This window comes from Microcaecilia unicolor, chromosome 1 (genome assembly GCF_901765095.1).
Source record: "Microcaecilia unicolor chromosome 1, aMicUni1.1, whole genome shotgun sequence".
In the NCBI taxonomy this organism is placed as follows: Eukaryota; Metazoa; Chordata; class Amphibia; order Gymnophiona; family Siphonopidae; genus Microcaecilia; species Microcaecilia unicolor.
In genome coordinates, this window is record NC_044031.1 from 180,243,032 (window position 1) to 180,261,600 (window position 18,569).

At 48.4% G+C, this 18,569-nt stretch overlaps 1 protein-coding gene across 3 annotated transcripts in view; it reads left to right on the plus strand.

The window, feature by feature from the left end:
* The window catches only part of KAT2B (lysine acetyltransferase 2B), a 341,159-nt gene that overhangs the window by 83,796 nt on the left and 238,794 nt on the right, over window positions 1-18,569 (plus strand). For all 3 annotated transcript variants that reach the window (XM_030202748.1, XM_030202756.1, XM_030202763.1), the window contains exon 4: window positions 1,218-1,307. In XM_030202748.1, the coding sequence (XP_030058608.1) occupies window positions 1,218-1,307 (90 nt within the window). The remainder of the gene's footprint in view (window positions 1-1,217; window positions 1,308-18,569) is intronic.

Genomic DNA, 18,569 nt, shown 5'->3' on the forward strand with positions numbered 1-18,569 from the left:
GCATGCTGAGCGCTATTCTATAAACAGTGCTCTGAGTTGAGTTGGGTGCTGTTTATAGAATAGCACGTAGTGCTGGAAGCAGTGCCGAACTTTTAGGTGTGAAGATTTACACCAGCTGAACCCTGGTGTAAATCCACTTGCCTAAATTAGGTGCAGATCTGTCAAATTCTATAATACTGCATGCATCTTAAGTGACTGTCCTGACCTTCCCATGCCTCTCCCCCTCCCATAGCCACAGCCCCTTTTCTGTTGAATTCAAAAGGATTTATGCATGCATCTTTATAGAATAGTGCTTTACAAGTTGTTTTTCCCAATTAGTGCCAGTAATTGATAGCACCCAATTATTTGTGCTACAGGCTCGTTACTTAAATTGCATGTTCAATTTTAAGTGTTATTTATAAAATTCCCTGTAACTGCTTAATTGTATAACCTTAGCACCTAAATGTAAGCATTATTTGTGCATGAATGTGACATTCACATTCAATTTTAAGTGTTATTTATAAAATTCCCTGTAACTGCTTAATTGTATAACCTTAGCACCTAAATGTAAGCATTATTTGTGCATGAATGTGACATTCACATGCGTAAGTGCAAGGCATGTGCACAGCATTGTTCTATAATATGAGCGTACAAGTCGCACAGTGCGTAGATTCACAGGGGCATACGAAACATTTATGCGCATAGGTTATAGAATATTTGCATTTACTGGCTAAAGGACTACATTTAGGTTTTTATGTTTATGCCTGTGCTTGACCTGGCATAAGTACACACATCTAAACATTAGCAGGTAAATACTAACTTGCTCCAGTATTTTAGAATGGAATCTGGACACCTGGATGCTGTTATAGAATTTGTGCTTAGCAAACTGCAGTTGTGTGCCTAACTTTTGGTGCATTTTATAGAATTGACCTCTAAAATTTCTTTTACTGAAAAGCCATCTCTTTAACAAGGCATACCACAAAGACCAACAAATGTGAACTCCTGCACACATATCCAGAACTGTCTTACAATATATGCTTGTTACACTACTATCATGTTTTATCATTATCATGTTACCCAAGATCCTTCTGTAATACCAAATGTCTATATTCTTTATATTTCCACCACTCATGATGTATTGTAAGCCACATTGAGCCTGCAAAGAGGTGGGAAAATGTGGGATACAATTGCAATAAATAAATAAAATTTCTTTTTTTTTTCCACTTGTGTGTTTCTAGCTCTTGAGGAAATGCATTTTGCAAATGGGGAAGCCTGTGGTGGAAGGATCACTGGAAAGCCCACCATTTGAAAAGCCCAGTATTAAGCAGGTAACAGTGAATATGCATATAGCTGACCTTTATTCACCAGACCAGTCCCTGAACAGCTGGAGATCTGGGCAGCATCAGAGTAATACCTTCACACCTTATTTTGGAGGAAGGTGAATGAACATCTGAAAATATTTTGACCACTGAGGCCCAGATGCACTAAACTTTAACGACCCTTTATTGGCCCTTAACGAAGAAATTTTCAACCGTAGCATGCATCAAAGGCCATTTTCCGACAACGCTAGCAGCTAACGAAAACGGAATGCAAACGAGAAACTACCATTGAAATGTGGACAATTCGGAATGCACTAACCATACTGACGCTTGCAACGAATCATTTACCGTCAGAAATTTAATGTGAGGTCAGACCTGTCGTTAAGGCCTGAGCTGTCATCTCCCCGCTGCCCCCTGCACCATAAAAATCCAAGCTGCCATGTTTAAACAGAAAAGTGAGATAAAAAAAATAAAAACACCACAAACACGTGGCTCCCCGCTTTCCCCTGCATAAAATATAAAAGCTTTACAAACATCAAAAAAGGATCGGGAGGGGGCAAAGGCGCTCATCAGGAGCGTCCTGTATGGACGGCCTTGCCCCCCCGCCCCCCGCCCGAGGTCGCCACTGCGCCCTGCTTCTCCCTGTATGAAATAAAAACTCATAAAAATCAAAACTTTTGCAGCGCCGGGCCCCCCTCCCTTCCTGTCTCTCTCTTCTCCTTCTCCCACCACTGCTCCGCCTCTCGCCATCCTCCGCCCACGTGCCACGCCCCCCTGAGTTTGTCGCTGCAGCTCCCCCCCCTCCACCAGACCCCCCCCCCCGCCTTAATGGCCGGTGCAGCGCCTCTCACCTGTGTGTGAAGGCGCTGCACGGGATGGAACAGCTGATCGTCGATCGCTTCTGCCTTCACCGACGTCTCTGTCCTTCTTCCTGTGCCCGCCCTCCTCTGACGTAGGTTATCTACGTAGGTAACTTACGTCAGTGGAGGGCGGGCACAGGAAGAAGGAGAGAGAAGTTGGTGAAGGCAGAAGCGATCGACGATCAGCTGTTCCATCCCGTGCAGCGCCTTCACACACAGGTGAGAGGCGCTACACCGGCCATTAAGGCGGAGGGGGGGAGCTGCGGCGACGAACTCAGGGGGGCGTGGCACATGGGCAGAGGATGGCGGGAGGCGGAGCAGTGGTGGGAGAAGAGAGAGACAGGAAGGGAGGGGGGCCCGGCGCTGCAAAAGTTTTGATTTTTATGAGTTTTTATTTCATACAGGGAGAAGCGGGGAGCAGCGGCGACCTCAGGTGGGGGGGGGCAAGGCCGTCCATACAGGACGCTCCTGATGAGCGCCTTTGCCCCCTCCCGATCCTTTTTTGATGTTTGTAAAGCTTTTATATTTTATGCAGGGGAAAGCGGGGAGCCATGTGGTTGTGTTGTTTTATTTTTTTTGGTTTTGACGTTTGTGGCATGCGCAGAGCAGCCAGCATAACGCTTGGCTGCTCTGCGCATGCTTTAGGGGCCGATTACCGACAGGGATTACGAATCTTTGATACATTGTACTTTTCAATACCGCACCGAACATGTGCGACTTGTTTTTTTGCTGCATGCTTCGTTTTTTCAAATTCGTTAAGGACTTTAACGTTTTAGATTTTTTTACGTATGGTTGATGAATCTGGGCCTGAGTGTAAGGTTTTGCCACTGGGTACTTCCTTCAGATGTATTTTCTTAATTGCTGTGCAGAACCTGGGATGATTCTTTCAGGAACAGTCATCAGCAGAAAAGATCTAGGAAGATACTTCATGAACTGACAATATGAATCACAATTCCTCATTTTTAACAAGATGACTTTTTAAGCACTTGTGCTAGTTTTCTTATAAACACGTCTGTGACTGCTTAATCCCTCCCATAGTCTTAAAGTAATTTTTATGTTATGAAAAGGAGTCTAAAACCACAACAAACATTGCAGGAAGTTTTGCAGTAGTGTAGCCAGAAGTCCATTTCTGGGTGGGCCCACACATTTCCTCTCTGCCGCCTTGCCCTCCTCATTGGCACTAAGTTAAAATTAACACCTTGCCTGGTGGGGATGTACATGCTCCGCCAGCTGAACATGTCCTCTGCCTGAGCCCCTATTCCATCTGAACTACTACTACTACTGTTTAGCATTTATATAGCGCTACAAACAGCAGGGAAGTTGGTGGCATGCTTCCAGGTGCTGATGCCAGCACTCCCCGCGCATGGTCAGTTCATATGCCTCCAAAATAATAATAATAATCATAATTTTTATAGTGTTCTAGACATACGCAAGGCCATACATTGGGCTTAGGTACGATATATCCCTTCTCTATAGAGCTTACAGTCTAAGTGGGTACTGAGTCAATGGACACTTCCGCTTGGATGCCCTAATGCAGTGCAGGGTGTGCATGTTCTAGAATGGAATCTAGGTTCCATGATTCCATTCTAGAATACGAATGTAAACACACATTGTCATGCCTCCATCTAGGCACGCCCTCTTACGCTAGTTCTGTGGTAGGTGTAAATGGCTGCACATGCAGCAAGCAACTTATGCCCTTATAAGTAAGGTGCATAAGTAGGAGACATTCCTATGTCCTGCCTTTTCTTTACATTTATTCACTAATTCACATGCACCCTTATAGAATAGCGCAGTGGTTCCCAAACCTGCCCTGGGGGAACCCCAGCCAGTCAGATTTTCAAGATATCTGCAATGAATATTCATAAGATTGATTTGCATGCACGGCCTCCACTGCATGCAAATTTCTCTCATGCGTATTAAGTGTGGAGATCCAGAAAACCTAATTGGCTGGGGTTCTCCCAGGACAGGTTTGGGAACCACTGGAATAATTTTTAGGCTTGTGCGCACGTTGAGTGAAGCTCTTAAACTTGCATTTATGCACATGTAACTGTAGGTGCACAGTTATTGAACTGGCTTTAAAGTGAAAATTTGTCCATGATCACAAGGTGTGTTGGTAACAAGTTTTGAATCCTGGTGTCACTGTTTCTCAGCCCATTGCTCTAACCACTATGCCAGTTCCTCTCTGAAATATTAACAATACCTTAAGAAGGTTATTTTAGAACAATCCAATCTATTCTTTCAAATAGCAGCATTGATATGTATAGATTGACTACACTTGTAAATAGTGATTTCTGAAAGCTGATATTTACTCACGTACAGTGCAGACTCAATTATCTGACGTAAACATACTTTCTCCGAGGACAGGCAGGCTGCTTGTTCTCACATATGGGTGATGTCCACGGCAGCCCCAGGTCCGGAAAATCTTCCTAGCAACAAAGGTTGCTAAAGCCTTTGAGTGCGCGCACCGCGCATGCGCGGCCATCTTCCCACCCGTAGTGCGAGAGTTCCACTTCAGTCTTCTTTTTTCCGCGGTCAAGAGTGGCTGTTTACGGCAGTTCTGTGCCCCAGAAAAGAAGAGCCTTCGTTTTTAGTCAGCTTTTTGCTGTTTTTTTCTTCTTCGTCGTGCTCGTGCACAAAATGTTTACTTTTTCTTAAAAAAAAAAAAAAAAGAGTTTTTTTTCCTTAGTTTCTTTAGTTTTTGCCTTCAAGTTTCCTTTCATCGTCGTGTGCGGCCATTTTGGCCGCCCGTACAGGTTTTCTCCCTTTTTTGTGCCCTTTCTTTGGCACCATCGCAAATTTTGATTTCACCGCTGCTATTTTTCCGTCGATGACATCGAGGCTCACCAGCGGCTTCAAGAAGTGCACTCGGTGCAACCGGGCAATCTCAGGCACCGACCCTCACGTGTGGTGTATCCAGTGCCTTGGGCCCGACCATCGCCCAGATGCATGTAAGTTGTGTCTTAGCTTTAAAAAGCGGACACGGGGAGAGGAAGTGACGTCAGCTCACAGAATGGCAGCCTAGCTCTCAAGCTCCCGCTCCCCGAACCTCTAATCAGCATTTGCCAGCGGTCCCCGGTTTCAAAGTGGGCTGAAAAACGGGAGACGCGATCCTTAAAGCGTCAGCAATCATGAGTAAAGCAGCGGCAGCACGCAACAAAGACTCGGAGCGGCCACCGGGAGGTGGGCCTAGCAGGGCGTCCAAGTGCCATGAATCAGTAGCTCGAGCGTCTCTGTCCGACTCGGATTCGGCATATTCTTTGGCCGAATCGCGGCAGCCCCCCACTAAAAAAGGTATTTCTACCGAGCGTCGTCAGTTTCTGTCACAAATACAGGAAGATATCAAGGGATTGAAGGTAGAGATCCTCGACCGCATGGAAGCGCTAAGCACAGACCTGCGTGAGCTGGGGGGCAGGGTAGAGAATGTTGAGATGCGCATGGATGAACACGCTGAAACCCTGAGCGCCCATTAGCTTCAATTTCAAGATTTGGTGAAGAGAAATGCTGATCTCGAGTATAAACTCGACGATTTAGAAAACAGAAGTTGGAGGAATAATTTAAGGTTCAGAGGAGTGCCTGAGAGCGGCGACACTGAAGATGTTCTGCAGATTGTAAAAACCCTGTGTGAGACGCTACTGGGCCCAGAGGCAGGAACTGAGGAGATTGTTCTGGATAGGGCACACAGAGCACTTGGCAAGAGACAAGACAACAGAGTGCGGGACATCACCCGATTCCATAAGTATGAGGTGAAAGAGAAGATACTTACTTTGGCGCGGAAGGCGCAGGACTTTGAGTACGGTGGAGCTAAAATATCATTATACCAGGACCTCTCATTCACTCTACAACAGAGACGCTTGATGAAGCCAGCTCTGGACATACTAGCCAAAGAACGCATTCCCTACAGATGGGGTTTTCCTTTCTCGCTGTTGTATACGCTGCAAGGCACCAAGTATCAAGCTCAATCATTGAAAGAAGCCTGGGGGACTCTCCATGAGCGGGACTGGCAACTACCAGCGCGCCGCAGGGGACACTGGCGCCAGCAACAAAGGCAAAGCTGCAACGCTAGAAACGGATTCCTGAGTCCGCCAGTCGGCGCAACTCGAAAAAACGTGAAGTAACAGAGGAAACCTGAATCACCTTGATGAATTGGCTGGAGAAATTGTTAGCCCAGGTGATAAGTATGAACTGCGGATTTGTGAGCTCATGGACAGAGTTAGGGGGACTGAAGCTATACTTGACGAGACTTGTAATTGTTCTATTGTATAGGGCAACGCCCTGGTTTTGGGTTTTAGGGTATAATTGGGCTCTAGTATTGGGAGTGTTAGGGGAATAGAGAGTGGAGGGAGGGAGGGGAATGTGTGTATAGTTGGGGTCTGGGTTTGGGACCGGGGAGGTATGGGATGGGAGAAGTGGGCGGGGTTGGGGGAGCTGGGGGGGTGGGTGGGTTGGGCTGTCAGGGGTTGATGGATCGCTTTCTCCATTCCCATTTAGGGGATTTGTGTCCTCTGGTGTTCATGTGGGGGGGAGGGATGGGGGGAGGGGAAAGAAGGTTAGGTTTCAACCTATTGCTTGGTATTTGCGGTTTGCTACCTCGAAATGGGCGGGCCCATTTGCAAGACTGGTGGGAGATCTTGTCACTAAATATACATGAGTGCTGATTTAAAGATTATGTCATATAATGTTAGGGGTCTGAACATGCCTCAGAAAAGACAAAACTTTTTTAAGGAGCTGCTGCACTTAAAAGCCACAAATAGTTTTGTTGCAGGAGACACACCTTCGTCGTAAGCACGAGAAACTCCTCTCTCACCCTAGTTACCCGCAAATTTAGTTTGCCTCCTCCACTGAAGGTTCAAAGAGAGGGGTGGCGGTAATGTTACATGCCTCGGTGGCGGCACGGATAATGCGGGTTAAATGTGACCCCGGGAGAAGGTTTCTGTTTGTGCACATAGTGCTGGACCAAGTAGACTTAACTTTGGCCTCTGTGAAAACTACCTTGGCTATCTTTGTGCAGGGCTCCTTGATTATGGGTGGTGATTTTAACGCTGTGATGGACTCAGCTCTAGATAGGTTTGGAGCTACTCGTTCTGGGAACAATAGGGAGTCCATAGCACTGGGAGCATTGGCATACTCCTTGGGGGTGTTGGATGTGTGGAGGGTGAGCCATGGGGGGGAGAGCGGGACTATACGTGTTATTCCACCATCCACAATTCCTACTCCCGTATTGACTGCATCTTTCTGGATGTTGGGCTGGTAGAACGGGGCCCGACGGCAGGAATAGGCAGTATGACTTTATTCGATCATGCCCCTGTCTCGCTAACTCTATCTTCTATTAGGACTGAGATCAAAGAAAAAAGGTGGACGCTCAATACGAGTGTACTCCAGGAGGAGGAGGAGGAGGTTGAGGGCTGTAGGAAAGTGTTGAAAGAGTACTTGAAGCTTAACAGGGAATCAGGGCTTCCCCTTAGTGTGGTATGGGATGCTATGAAGACAATCACGAGAGGTTACTTCTTACAATTAGCAAGCAAGAGGGCAAAAATTCGCAGAGCCCAAGTGGCAGGGTGTTTAGAGGCTATTCAGCGCCTGGAGGCCCAACACAAGGCGGGGAGGTCATCAGCAGATCTTGAAGAATTGAGGGGTGAAAGACTTAAGCTGGATTCCATCTATTCAGAGCAGTTAAGCTTGTTACAAACAAATAATAAACAAAGCTACTATGAGTTCACTAACAAAGCGGGGCGTCGGCTTGCCATGAAATTACGCAGGCAAAAAATAGATCGCACGGTAACTCGGGTGCGAGATAGCAGGGGTGATATACTTACTACATCGGAGAATATCCGTAGGAGGTTTGGGGAATATTACCAAGCCCTGTACACGCCGGAGGACACTCCTTCTCCAGAGGCCATTGCTAAGTACTTGGCGGAGAGTGATCTCTCTTCTCTGACATTTCAGCAACGGGCAGACTTGGTCAAGCCGGTCACTCCGCTGGAGATACAAAAGGCTATTCAACATCTGCCTTCTAGCAAACCACCTGGGTTGGATGGCTTTCCTAATGAATTCTATAAGAAATTTGCCTTGGAGGTGGCACCCTTGTTGGCAGACTTGTTTAATCAGATTGGGAGGGGTGAGGTTTTGCCCCCCACCATGCTGGAAGCTTGGATTGCCATCCTACCCAAGCCAGATAAGGACCATATTGAGTGTGGCTCCTATCACCCAATCTCAGTCTTAAATGCAGATGTTAAAATACTAGCAAAAGTGTTGGCTAATCACCTGGCGCCGTTGCTTCCGGCGATTATACACCCTGATCAAGTCGGCTTCGTACCATATAGAAAGGCTATGGACAACACTCGGAGGGTAGTTGACTTAATGCATCTGGCTGGGAGGGTGAGGAGGCCAATGTGTATTCTCAGCCTAGACGCTGAAAAGGCCTTTGATAGGGTCCAATGGCCTTACATGTATAAAGTACTGGAGGCCTTTGGGATGGGTCCTTAGTTTTGTAGTTTGATTCAATCCTTTTATGATTCACCCAAAGCGTGTGTGAGGGTGAATGGGGCAAATTCAGCTATGTTTAATTTGTAAAGAGGAACTCGCCAGGGATGCCCTCTATCCCCTCTGCTTTTCGCTATGGCGATGGAACCTTTTGCATCCACGGTAAAGGCAGACCCGAGCATTTCTGGCGTTACTATTGCGGGGAGAGAACACAAAATGGCACTCTTTGCAGACGATGTGCTCATGTTTGTTACTCGTCCTCTGGTCACATTCTCTAGATTGATGGAGGCGATTAGTAAGTACTCCGCTGTGTCTGGCTTCAAGGTGAATATGACAAAATCTGAGGCCTTAAATATATCTCTTTCTCATGAACTAGTACAGTCACTAAAATCATCCTTTGCCTTCAGATGGACACCTCGGCAGATCAAGTACCTGGGAGTAAATTTGACAGCTAGCTTGGGTGCCCTCTTTACGGCAAATTACAAGGGGCTCGCACAGGCTATTTTGGCGGACCTGGATGGGTGGAGTGACCTGGGACTCTCATGGTTTGGTAGAATCGTTGTTGTTAAAATGAATGTTTTGCCTCGGTTGCTCTACTTATTCCAGGTCCTTCCGCTTAAGATGCCAAAAAAATACCTTTCGGCTTTGCAGGATCGTATTGTGAGATTTATCTGGGCAGGGAAGCGCCTGCGCTTGGCGCGTTCGTATCTGTATCAGGCCAGGAAGAGGGGAGGTCTGGGGGTTCCTAACTTGAGTTGGTATTACAGAGCAGCTCAAGTCCGCGCAGCCATCGAATGGTTTCAGGACTATCCTGATAGGCAATGGGTGCATTTGGAACAATATTCTATAGGCCAGAAACCTTTGGGAGCAGTGATGTGGCTTCCCACCCAGTTCCGGACACTTGGGGAGGAGGCATGTCCTTCTATTCAAGTTACTCTGTATTACTGGGACAGTCTGTTTCCTACTAGGAATTGTGCGTTGTCGCGTCTCTCCCCTATAGCTTTGAACCCGCTTTTTTATCCTGGGACTGAAATGGGGGTGTTTACGAGGTGGCATGAGGAAGGTTTGAAGGGGACATTCTAACACCTTTCACTGCTGTGGTGGGGATTTTCCCAAAGTTGAAGGGTGATGATTTTGCCTACCGCCAATTGTCTCATTTCCTTAGCACACGAGCTGTTCGGGAGGTAGTAACCAGGGACAAAACTCCCTTGGAGGAGATTTGCGAGGGGTCTGAGACGACAAGCGGTTTAATATTGCGTTTATATAGCATCATTAACCTCTGGGAGCCTAACTGTACCCTTCACAGGAGGAGCTGGCAGAAGGTGCTGGGTATAACCTTGGAAGAGGCGGAGTGGGAGAGGTTGGAGCATGCTGCGGCGAGGGTGTCCTCACATGTCCCTTTTCGGGAAAACGCGGTGAAAGTAATGTTCCGTTGGTACTTGACGCCTGAGTGTCTTCAGCGCATATACCCTGCAACGTCGGGCTTGTGCTGGAGGGGCTGTGGGGTTAAGGGCACGATGGGACATGTCTGGTGGACCTGTAGGAAAATACAGGCATATTGGAAATCGGTACATAGTAGGTTGCAGAAGTGGCTGGGCTGTGAGGTCCCGTGGAGTCCCAAGCTCTTTCTTCTTTCTGCAAAGGTTGCAGGACTTTCGCAGGCCCACCAGACGTTGACGGGGCATGCTATAAGTGTGGCCAGAGTGGTAGTGGCCTTCGACCCCTCCAATACTGCGATAGCTTAGCAAACTGAGGCATGTTTGCGAAATGGAACGGCTCCTAGCCGAACGGTGTAATATGCAGCAGCGATGGTGCTCAATATGGGGGTCCATTGACCAGTCATGTTATGAACCAGTGAGGCCTAGGGGAGAACAAGAGTAATTTGTGGTGGGTGGGACCTAACAGGGTTAGTGGGGGGGGGGGGGGGGGGGGGGGAGGTGTAGTGAGGGGAGGGTTCGGTTTATTATAACAAAAATGTTTTATAAATCTTAAGAGTGTTTTGTTGTTCTAAGTGAATGGTTAACAAGGTTTGTTACTGTTTTGTACCAACTAATTATGGTGGCTGTCACATGATCTCTGGTGGCTTGGAGCTGTACTTGTTTTCAATTCTTTCCTGTATTGTATGTTTAACCTGTTAATAAAGATTTCATGCAAATAAAAAAAAAAAAGCGTTAACAAGCGTCGAGACAAGCTCAATGGGAACACCTGTTTGGAGCTTTGCCCGGTGCGTCGACGTCGACAGCGGTACTGAGGTCGGCGGTGTCGATGTCGGCACTGGAGAGTGCATCGACTTCGGGAGTGCAGGTAATGGCTGTCCAGAGACCATCGCATGCTGGCAGCAGTGAACCATCGAGTGGGTCCTGCCTTGAGAGCTCCTGCGGTACAGGCCCATCGGGACCGACCCCTTTCGGACCCGACCCTGAGGAGTCGTGTGAATTCCACGTCCTCCTCGTCGGTACTGAGGGGTACCAGTGACGTGCCTCGAGCGAAGGCAAAGAAGCACCGTCATCGGTCCCCTTCTTGTCACGGTACCGAAAGCTCCGGGGCGTCGAGGGAATCGGCCCCCGTGAAGCGTCGACGCCGGGAGGACCGCTCACCCTCTATACAAGAGGTGTCGATGCGCCGGTCTCCGGACAGCCCGGTACCGCCTCCTCCTCGGCAGATTCTAGCCTCGACTCCTGAACCGACGCCACAGCTTTTCTCGACAGACACTCTTGACGAGCGCCTCAATGCCATTCTTCCAGGGATCCTGGAAAGGCTGCTGTGACTGTCTGTTCCGGTACCGGAGGTGCTTGCGCCGACGGTACCGTCGATAGATGCGGCGGCTGGCTCCCCGCCTGTGGTGAGGCCCTCAACGTCGGTGCCGCCTGTGGCATCAGCCTCGGCTGCACCCCGGGTTGACTCTCCGTTGATGGAGGGAGCTTCATCGCCGCCGGCACGGGAGTCAACTTCTTGGCATCGCCATCGAGGACATAGCTCCTCGGCGTCGAGACGGGTTCGGCTTCGGACTGCAGTCAGAGAACTGTCCGATACCGAAGGGGAGGCCTCGTGGGAGGCAGAAGAGGACCCAAGATATTTCTCTTCTGAGGAGTCTTGTGGCCTTCCCTCTGATCCTACTCCTTTGCCAGAGAGAAAGCTTTCTCCCCCGGAGAGTTTGTCTTTCTCATCCTTTGTGTGGGAAATGTCTATGGCCATTCCCTTCCCGGTGGTAACTGAGGATGAGCCCAGGGCTGAGATGTTCAAGGTCCTGGACTATCCTTCGCCACCTAAGGAGTCATCCACTGTTCCTATACATAATGTCCTTAAGCAGACACTGTTGAGGAATTGGATGAAACCACTATCTAACCCTACCATTCCTAAGAAGGTTGAGTCCCAGTATAGGATTCACGGGGACCCAGAGTTGATGAAGGCCCAGTTGCCTCATGACTCAGGGGTTGTGGATTCTGCTCTCATGAGAGCCAAAAGTACGAGAGATTTCGCCTCGCTGCCCCCGGAACGGGAGGCTCGGACTTTGGACTCCTTTGGGAGGAAGGCCTACCAGTCCTCTATGCTCATCTCCAAAATGCAATCCTACCAGCTCTACATGAGCATTCACTTGCGGAATAATGTGAAGCAACTGGCGAACCTTGTCGATCAGCTCCCTTCGGAGCAGGCTAGGCCTTTTCAGGAGGAGGTCATGCAGCTGAAGGCGTGTCGTAAATTCCTGTCCAGGGGTACTTACGATTCTTTTGATATGGCGTCCAGAGCCGCTGCTCAGGGTATAGTCATGCGCAGACTCTCATGGCTGCGTGCCTCTGACCTAGACAATCGAGTCCAGCAGCAGCTTGCGGATGCTCCTTGCCGGGGGTATAATATTTTTGGCGAGAAAGTCAAATAGGTGATAGAGCAGCTCCACCAGCGGGACACCGCTTTCGACAAACTCTCCCACCGGGCGCCTTCAGCATCTACCTCATCATGTAGACGTTTTTACGGGGGTAGTTGGAATGCTCTCTATGCTTACAATAAGCATTGGTACAATCCACCTTCCTGCCAGCCTGCTCAGGCTCAACCCCAGCACGCTCGTTCACGTCAACAGCGTGCGCCTTGTCAGGCCCCTGCAGTGCCCCAGCAAAAGCAAGGGACGGGCTTTTGACTGGCTCCAGGCAAGCATAGCCGCAATAGAAGTGTCCGTGCCGGAAGATCTACCGGTCGGGGGGAGGTTAACATTTTTTCTCCAAAGGTGGCCTCTTATAACCTCTGATCGGTGGGTTCTCCAAATAGTCCATTGGGGATACTCCCTCAATTTGATCTCCAAACCTCCAAATTGCCCACCGGGAGCTCAATCCTTCAGCTTCCAGCACAGGCAGGTCCTTGCAGAGGAATTCTCCGCTGTTCTCAGCGCCAATGCGGTCGAGCCCATTCCACCAGGGCAAGAAGGGCTGGGATTCTATTCAGGTACTTCCTTGTTCAAAAGAAAACAGGGGGGATGCGTCCCATCCTAGACCTAAGGGCCCTGAACAAATATCTGATTCAAGAAAAGTTCAGGATGCTTTCCCTGGGCACCCTTCTTCCCATGATTCAGAAAAATGACTGGCTATGCTCCCTGGACTTGAAGGATGCTTATACTCATATCCCCATACTGCCAGCTCACAGGCAGTATCTTCAATTCCGTCTGGGAACGCAGCACTTTCAGTATTGTATGCTGCCCTTTGGGCTTGCCTCTGCGCCCCGGGTGTTCACCAAATGCCTGGTGGTCGTTGCAGCGTCGCTACGTAGGCTGGGAGTGCATGTGTTCCCTTATCTCGACAATTGGCTGGTGAAGAACACCTCGTAGGCAGGAGCTCTACAGTCCATGCAGATGACTCTCAAACTCCTGGAGCTATTGGGGTTTGTTATAAATTACCCAAAGTCCCCTCTCAGACAGCTCGGGCCTATCTTCCCGAGGCAAGGGCGGACAACCTTCTGTCCCTAGTTTCCTTGGCCAGAGCATCTCAACAGATCACTGCTCGGCAGATGTTGAGACTTCTGGGCCATATGGCCTCCACAGTTCATGTGACTCCCATGGCACGTCTTCATATGAGATCTGCTCAATGGACCCAAGCTTCCCAGTGGTATCAAGCTGCGGGGGATCTAGAAGATGCAATCCTGTTGTCCACTGCTTTTCACAACTCCCTGAGATGGTGGACAATTCGATCCAATTTGACCTTGGGACGTCCATTCCAAATTCCTCAGCCTCAAAAAGTGCTGACTACGGATGCATCTCTCCTGGGGTGGGGAGCCTATGTAGATGGGCTTCACACTCAAGGAGTTTGGTCCCTCCAGGATTCAGGTCTTCAGATCAATCTCATGGAGTTGCGAGCGATCTGGAACACTCTGGAGGCTTTCAGAGATCGGCTGTCCAATCAAATTATTCAAATTCAGGCAGACAACCAGGTTGCCATGTACTATGTCAACAAGTGGGGGGCACCAGATCTCGCCCCCTATGTCGGGAAGCCGTCCAGATGTGGCTTTGGGCCCGCCGTTACGGCATGTTTCTCCAGGCCACATATCTGGCAGGCGTAAACAATAGTCTGGCCGACAGGTTGAGCAGGATCATGCAACCACACGAGTGGTCTCTCAACAAGGCGGTTGTCCGCAAGATCTTCCGAGCGTGGGGCACCCCCTTAGTGGACCTTTTTGCCACACAGATCAATCACATGGTCCCTCAGTTCTGTTCCAGACTTCAGGCCTACAACAGGCTAGCCTCGGATGCCTTTCTCCTACATTGGGGGTCAGGCCTTCTGTATGCATATCCTCCCATACCTCTGGTGGGGAAGACTTTGCTAAAACCACGGAACCATGATTCTGATTGCGCCCTTTTGGCCGCGTCAGATTTGGTTCCCTTTTCTTCTGGAGTTGTCCTCCGAAGAACTGTGGAGATTGGAGTGTTTTCCAACCCTCATTACTCAGAACGAGGGGGCACTTCTGCATCCCAGCCTCCAGTCTCTGGCTCTCACGGCCTGTTTGTTGAGAGCGTAGACTTCGCCTCCTTAGGTCTTTCAGAGGGTGTCTCCCGAGTCTTCCTTGCTTCCAGGAAAGATTCCACAAAGAGGTGTTACTCTTTCAAATGGAGGAGGTTTGCTGTCTGATGTGACAGCAAGGCCCTAGATCCTCGCTCTTGTCCTACACAGACCCTGCTTGAATACCTTCTACACTTGTCAGAGTCTGGTCTCAAGACCAACTCCGTAAGGGTTCATCTTAGTGCAATTAGTGCTTTCCATTATCGTGAGAGGGTAAGCCTATCTCTGGACAGCCTTTAGTTGTTTGCTTCATGAGAGGTTTGCTTTTGTCAAAACTCCCTGTCAAACCTCCACCAGTGTCATGGGATCTCAACGTTGTCCTCACCCAGCTGATGAAGCCTCCTTTTGAGCCACTGGATTCCTGCCATATGAAGTACTTGACCTGGAAGGTCATTTTCTTGGTGGCTGTTACTTCAGCTCGTAGAGTCAGTGAGCTTCAAGCCTTGGTAGCACATGCTCCTTATACTAAATTTCATCATAACAGTCTTCCATACGCACCCTAAATTCTTGCCGAAGGTGGTGTCTGAGTTCCATCTTAACCAGTCAATTGTCTTGCCAACATTCTTTGCCCGTCCTCATACCCACCCTGCTGAACATCAGTTGCATACATTGGACTGCAAGAGAGCATTGGCCTTCTATGTGGAGCGGACAAGCCCCTTCAGACAGTTTGCCCAAATGTTGGTTTCTTTCGACCCCAACAGAAGAGGAGTGGCTGTCAGGAAATGCACCATTTCCAATTGGCTGGCAGATTGCATTTCCTTCACTTACGCCCAAGCTGGGCTGACTCTTGAGGGTCATGTCACGGCTCATAGTGTTTGAGCCATGGCAGCGTCAGTTGCCCACTTGAAGTCTGCCACTATTGAAGAGATTTGCAAGGCTGCGACGTGGTCATCAGTCCACACATTCACATCTCATTACTGCCTTCAGCAGGATAGCCGACGTGACAGTCGGTTTGGGCAGTCGGCGCTGCAGAATCTGTTTGGGGTTTAGAATCCAACTCCACCCCCCTAGGCCCATTTTTATTCTGTTCCAGGCTGCACTCTCAGTTAGATGTTTCTTCGTAGGTCAATTTTTTGTTATGTCCTCGCCGTTGCGAGGCCCAATTGACCCTGTTTGTTGTTTTGAGTGAGCCTGGGGGGCTAGGGTTACCCATATGTGAGAACAAGCAGGCTGCTTGTCCTCGGAGAAAGCGAAGTTACTTACCTGTAGCAGGTATTCTCCGAGGACAGCAGGCTGATTGTTCTCACCAATCGCCCGCCTTCCCTTTGGAGTTGTTCTTGCTTCATAAGTTGACTGAAGCGGGACTCTCGTGCTACGGGCGGGAAGATCGCCGCGCATGCGCGGTGTGTGCACCTGCGCGCTCGAAGGCTTTAGCAATCTTTTTTGCTAGGAAGATTTTCCGGACCTGGGGCTGCCGTGGATGTCACCCGTATGTGAGAACAATCAGCCTGCTGTCCTCGGAGAATACCTGCTACAGGTAAGTAACTTTGCTTTATGCTTAAAGAACAGGCATAGGGTAACTGTATTTAAAATACATTATTGTTTATTAACACTAACCAGCAGCATGTAAAGCCAGAAAACAGGAACAGAGCCTGTGTGCTTCTTAACAGCAATGTGATGATGTCACCGGGAGGTCTGTTGGATATGCCGGATGGTCGGATTAGCAAAGGTCAGATAAACGATACTGTACTGTAGATGCTTGGGATGCAGAGAATTGAAGGGGGTGTATTGAAAAATTATACCTGTATTTCCAACTTTACAGTGGGAATACACACACATAGTAAAGTCTCAATTATCCAACCTAAATGGGACTGACGCATTGTCGGGTAAATGAAAAGTCGGATAATACAGAAAACAATGGTAACCTCTTAAGCAATGCAGAAACAAAGGCAGCAAAAGCAGGGTTCCTACTCACAATAGTGGTAAAAGTAGGGTCCCAGGTTCGGAAAATGGAAAGAAAGGCTGTGTGATGTCACCAGGTGTCTTTTGGATATGTCGGATAGTCGGATCAGCGAAGGTCGGATAATCAAGACTGTACTGTGATTAAAAGGATTTCCGCATTGCCTTTTGCACTGGCCTCAAAGCAAGTGTAACTGATTAAAAGTGCTAATTTTGGCCAGGATTTAGCATGAGGGATTAAGGGTGGTCATGCCCTTAATCCCACTTTTTTTTTTTTTTTTTTTTTTTCTTGGGAGAGCAAAAATAAATTAGTGGCTTCATTGCTTAATTAGCCCAATCTGTATATATAGGATCTGATAGTCAAAGGTTTTATGCTCCTAACTTGTCCTCTTTGAAAATTTACTAAGGCTGCATGTGTAACTTTATATTCAAAATTCCATTGAACGCCTAAATTTAGGCACATAAAAAGTGGATGGCAACAGGGGAGGATTTTGGGCAGGGACAAAGGGTTATGAGCTTAGCATTGATTTTCAGTGCAAGGCTCATAAATCTAGGCAAATGTATGGCAGTTCTAAATTTATAAGCATAACTTTTAAGCTCCTAAATTAAAAGGAATTTCAGGAAAACTTCGGGCCTCTTTTACCAAACCTTGCTAGCGATTCCAACGCGGCAATGCCTATGAAGCCTGTTCAAAGTGAATGGGCTTTGTTGTCATTGCCGCGCTGGGGAATCGCTAGCACAGTTTGGTAAAAAAGGGCCCTAGGGCTGCTAAGTACAACTGAATATTAGCCACACTTTTAGGAGCCTAATTTAGGAGCATAAGTTTAGGAGCTCAGCTTTTTTTTTGTTTTATATTGGACCCATAGTTTTCTGAAATGGAAAAGTTATATTTATAATTGGTGGCACCTACACCAGGAAATTGAAAAATTGCCATGCCCTTGTATAAGTGCTGGCATTTATGCATGGAGGTTGCCAAGTGATATTGCTCTTTTTTTCCCCCTGTGTTTATTTTTACAAAATCAGTGCTCCTGCTGTCTGTGTTGGCAAATACAAGTATTTTTGCCAGTGTCCTCATACAAATTTTACTGAAAGCTCCTCATTTGCAGAGTATTGTGTTAAATACAGGGGCATCATATAAGAATGCCCTGATACCTGACAGAATCTGCAACATTAATATTATAACAATGGGGTATCAGTATTTTGGACTAGGCTATGTTGTTTTGCACATCTTTTCATCATTTATACCATGAAGAAAATTTTTTAAGTGTGTAGCTGAAATTCTCCGAGAACAAGCAGGCTGCTTGTTCTCACTGATGGGTGACGTCCACGGCAGCCCCTCCAATCGGAATCTTCACTAGCAAAAGCCTTTGCTAGCCCTCGCGCGCCAATGCGCACCGCGCATGCGCGGCCGTCTTCCCGCCCGACACCGGCTCGTGCCGGCCAGTCTTCTTTTGTCTGCGCTCGGTAAGGGGCGCTTGTCGTGTTACGCCGTTCGCGCCCCTTAAGTCGACCTCGCGCGTCTATTTTTGACTTTCGCTAACTTAAAAAAAAAAGGGGGGGGGGGATTTCGGAGGAGGACCTTTTCGGTCTTTTTCCTTTTCTGCTATTTCCAGTTTTTGCCCCAGTAAGTTTTCTTTCGTCTTCGGGGTAGGCCCTTTTCAGGCCTCGGGTCGAATTTTTTTCTTCCCCTCTTTTTGGTGCCTACCGCAATTACGAGTTTTGATCTCGCCGGCGTGATTTTTCCGCCCATGTCATCGAAGTCTCCCAGCGGCTTCAAGAAGTGCACCCAGTGCGCCCGGGTAATCTCGCTCACTGACAGGCACGCGTCATGTCTTCAGTGTCTGGGGGCTGGGCACCGCCCGCAGGCCTGTAGTCTGTGCGCCCTTTTACAAAAGCGGACTCAGGTAGCGAGATTGGCCCAGTGGAACGTTTTGTTCTCGGGCTCTTCGTCGGCATTGGCACCGGGAGTATTGAGTGCATCAACGTCGACAGCG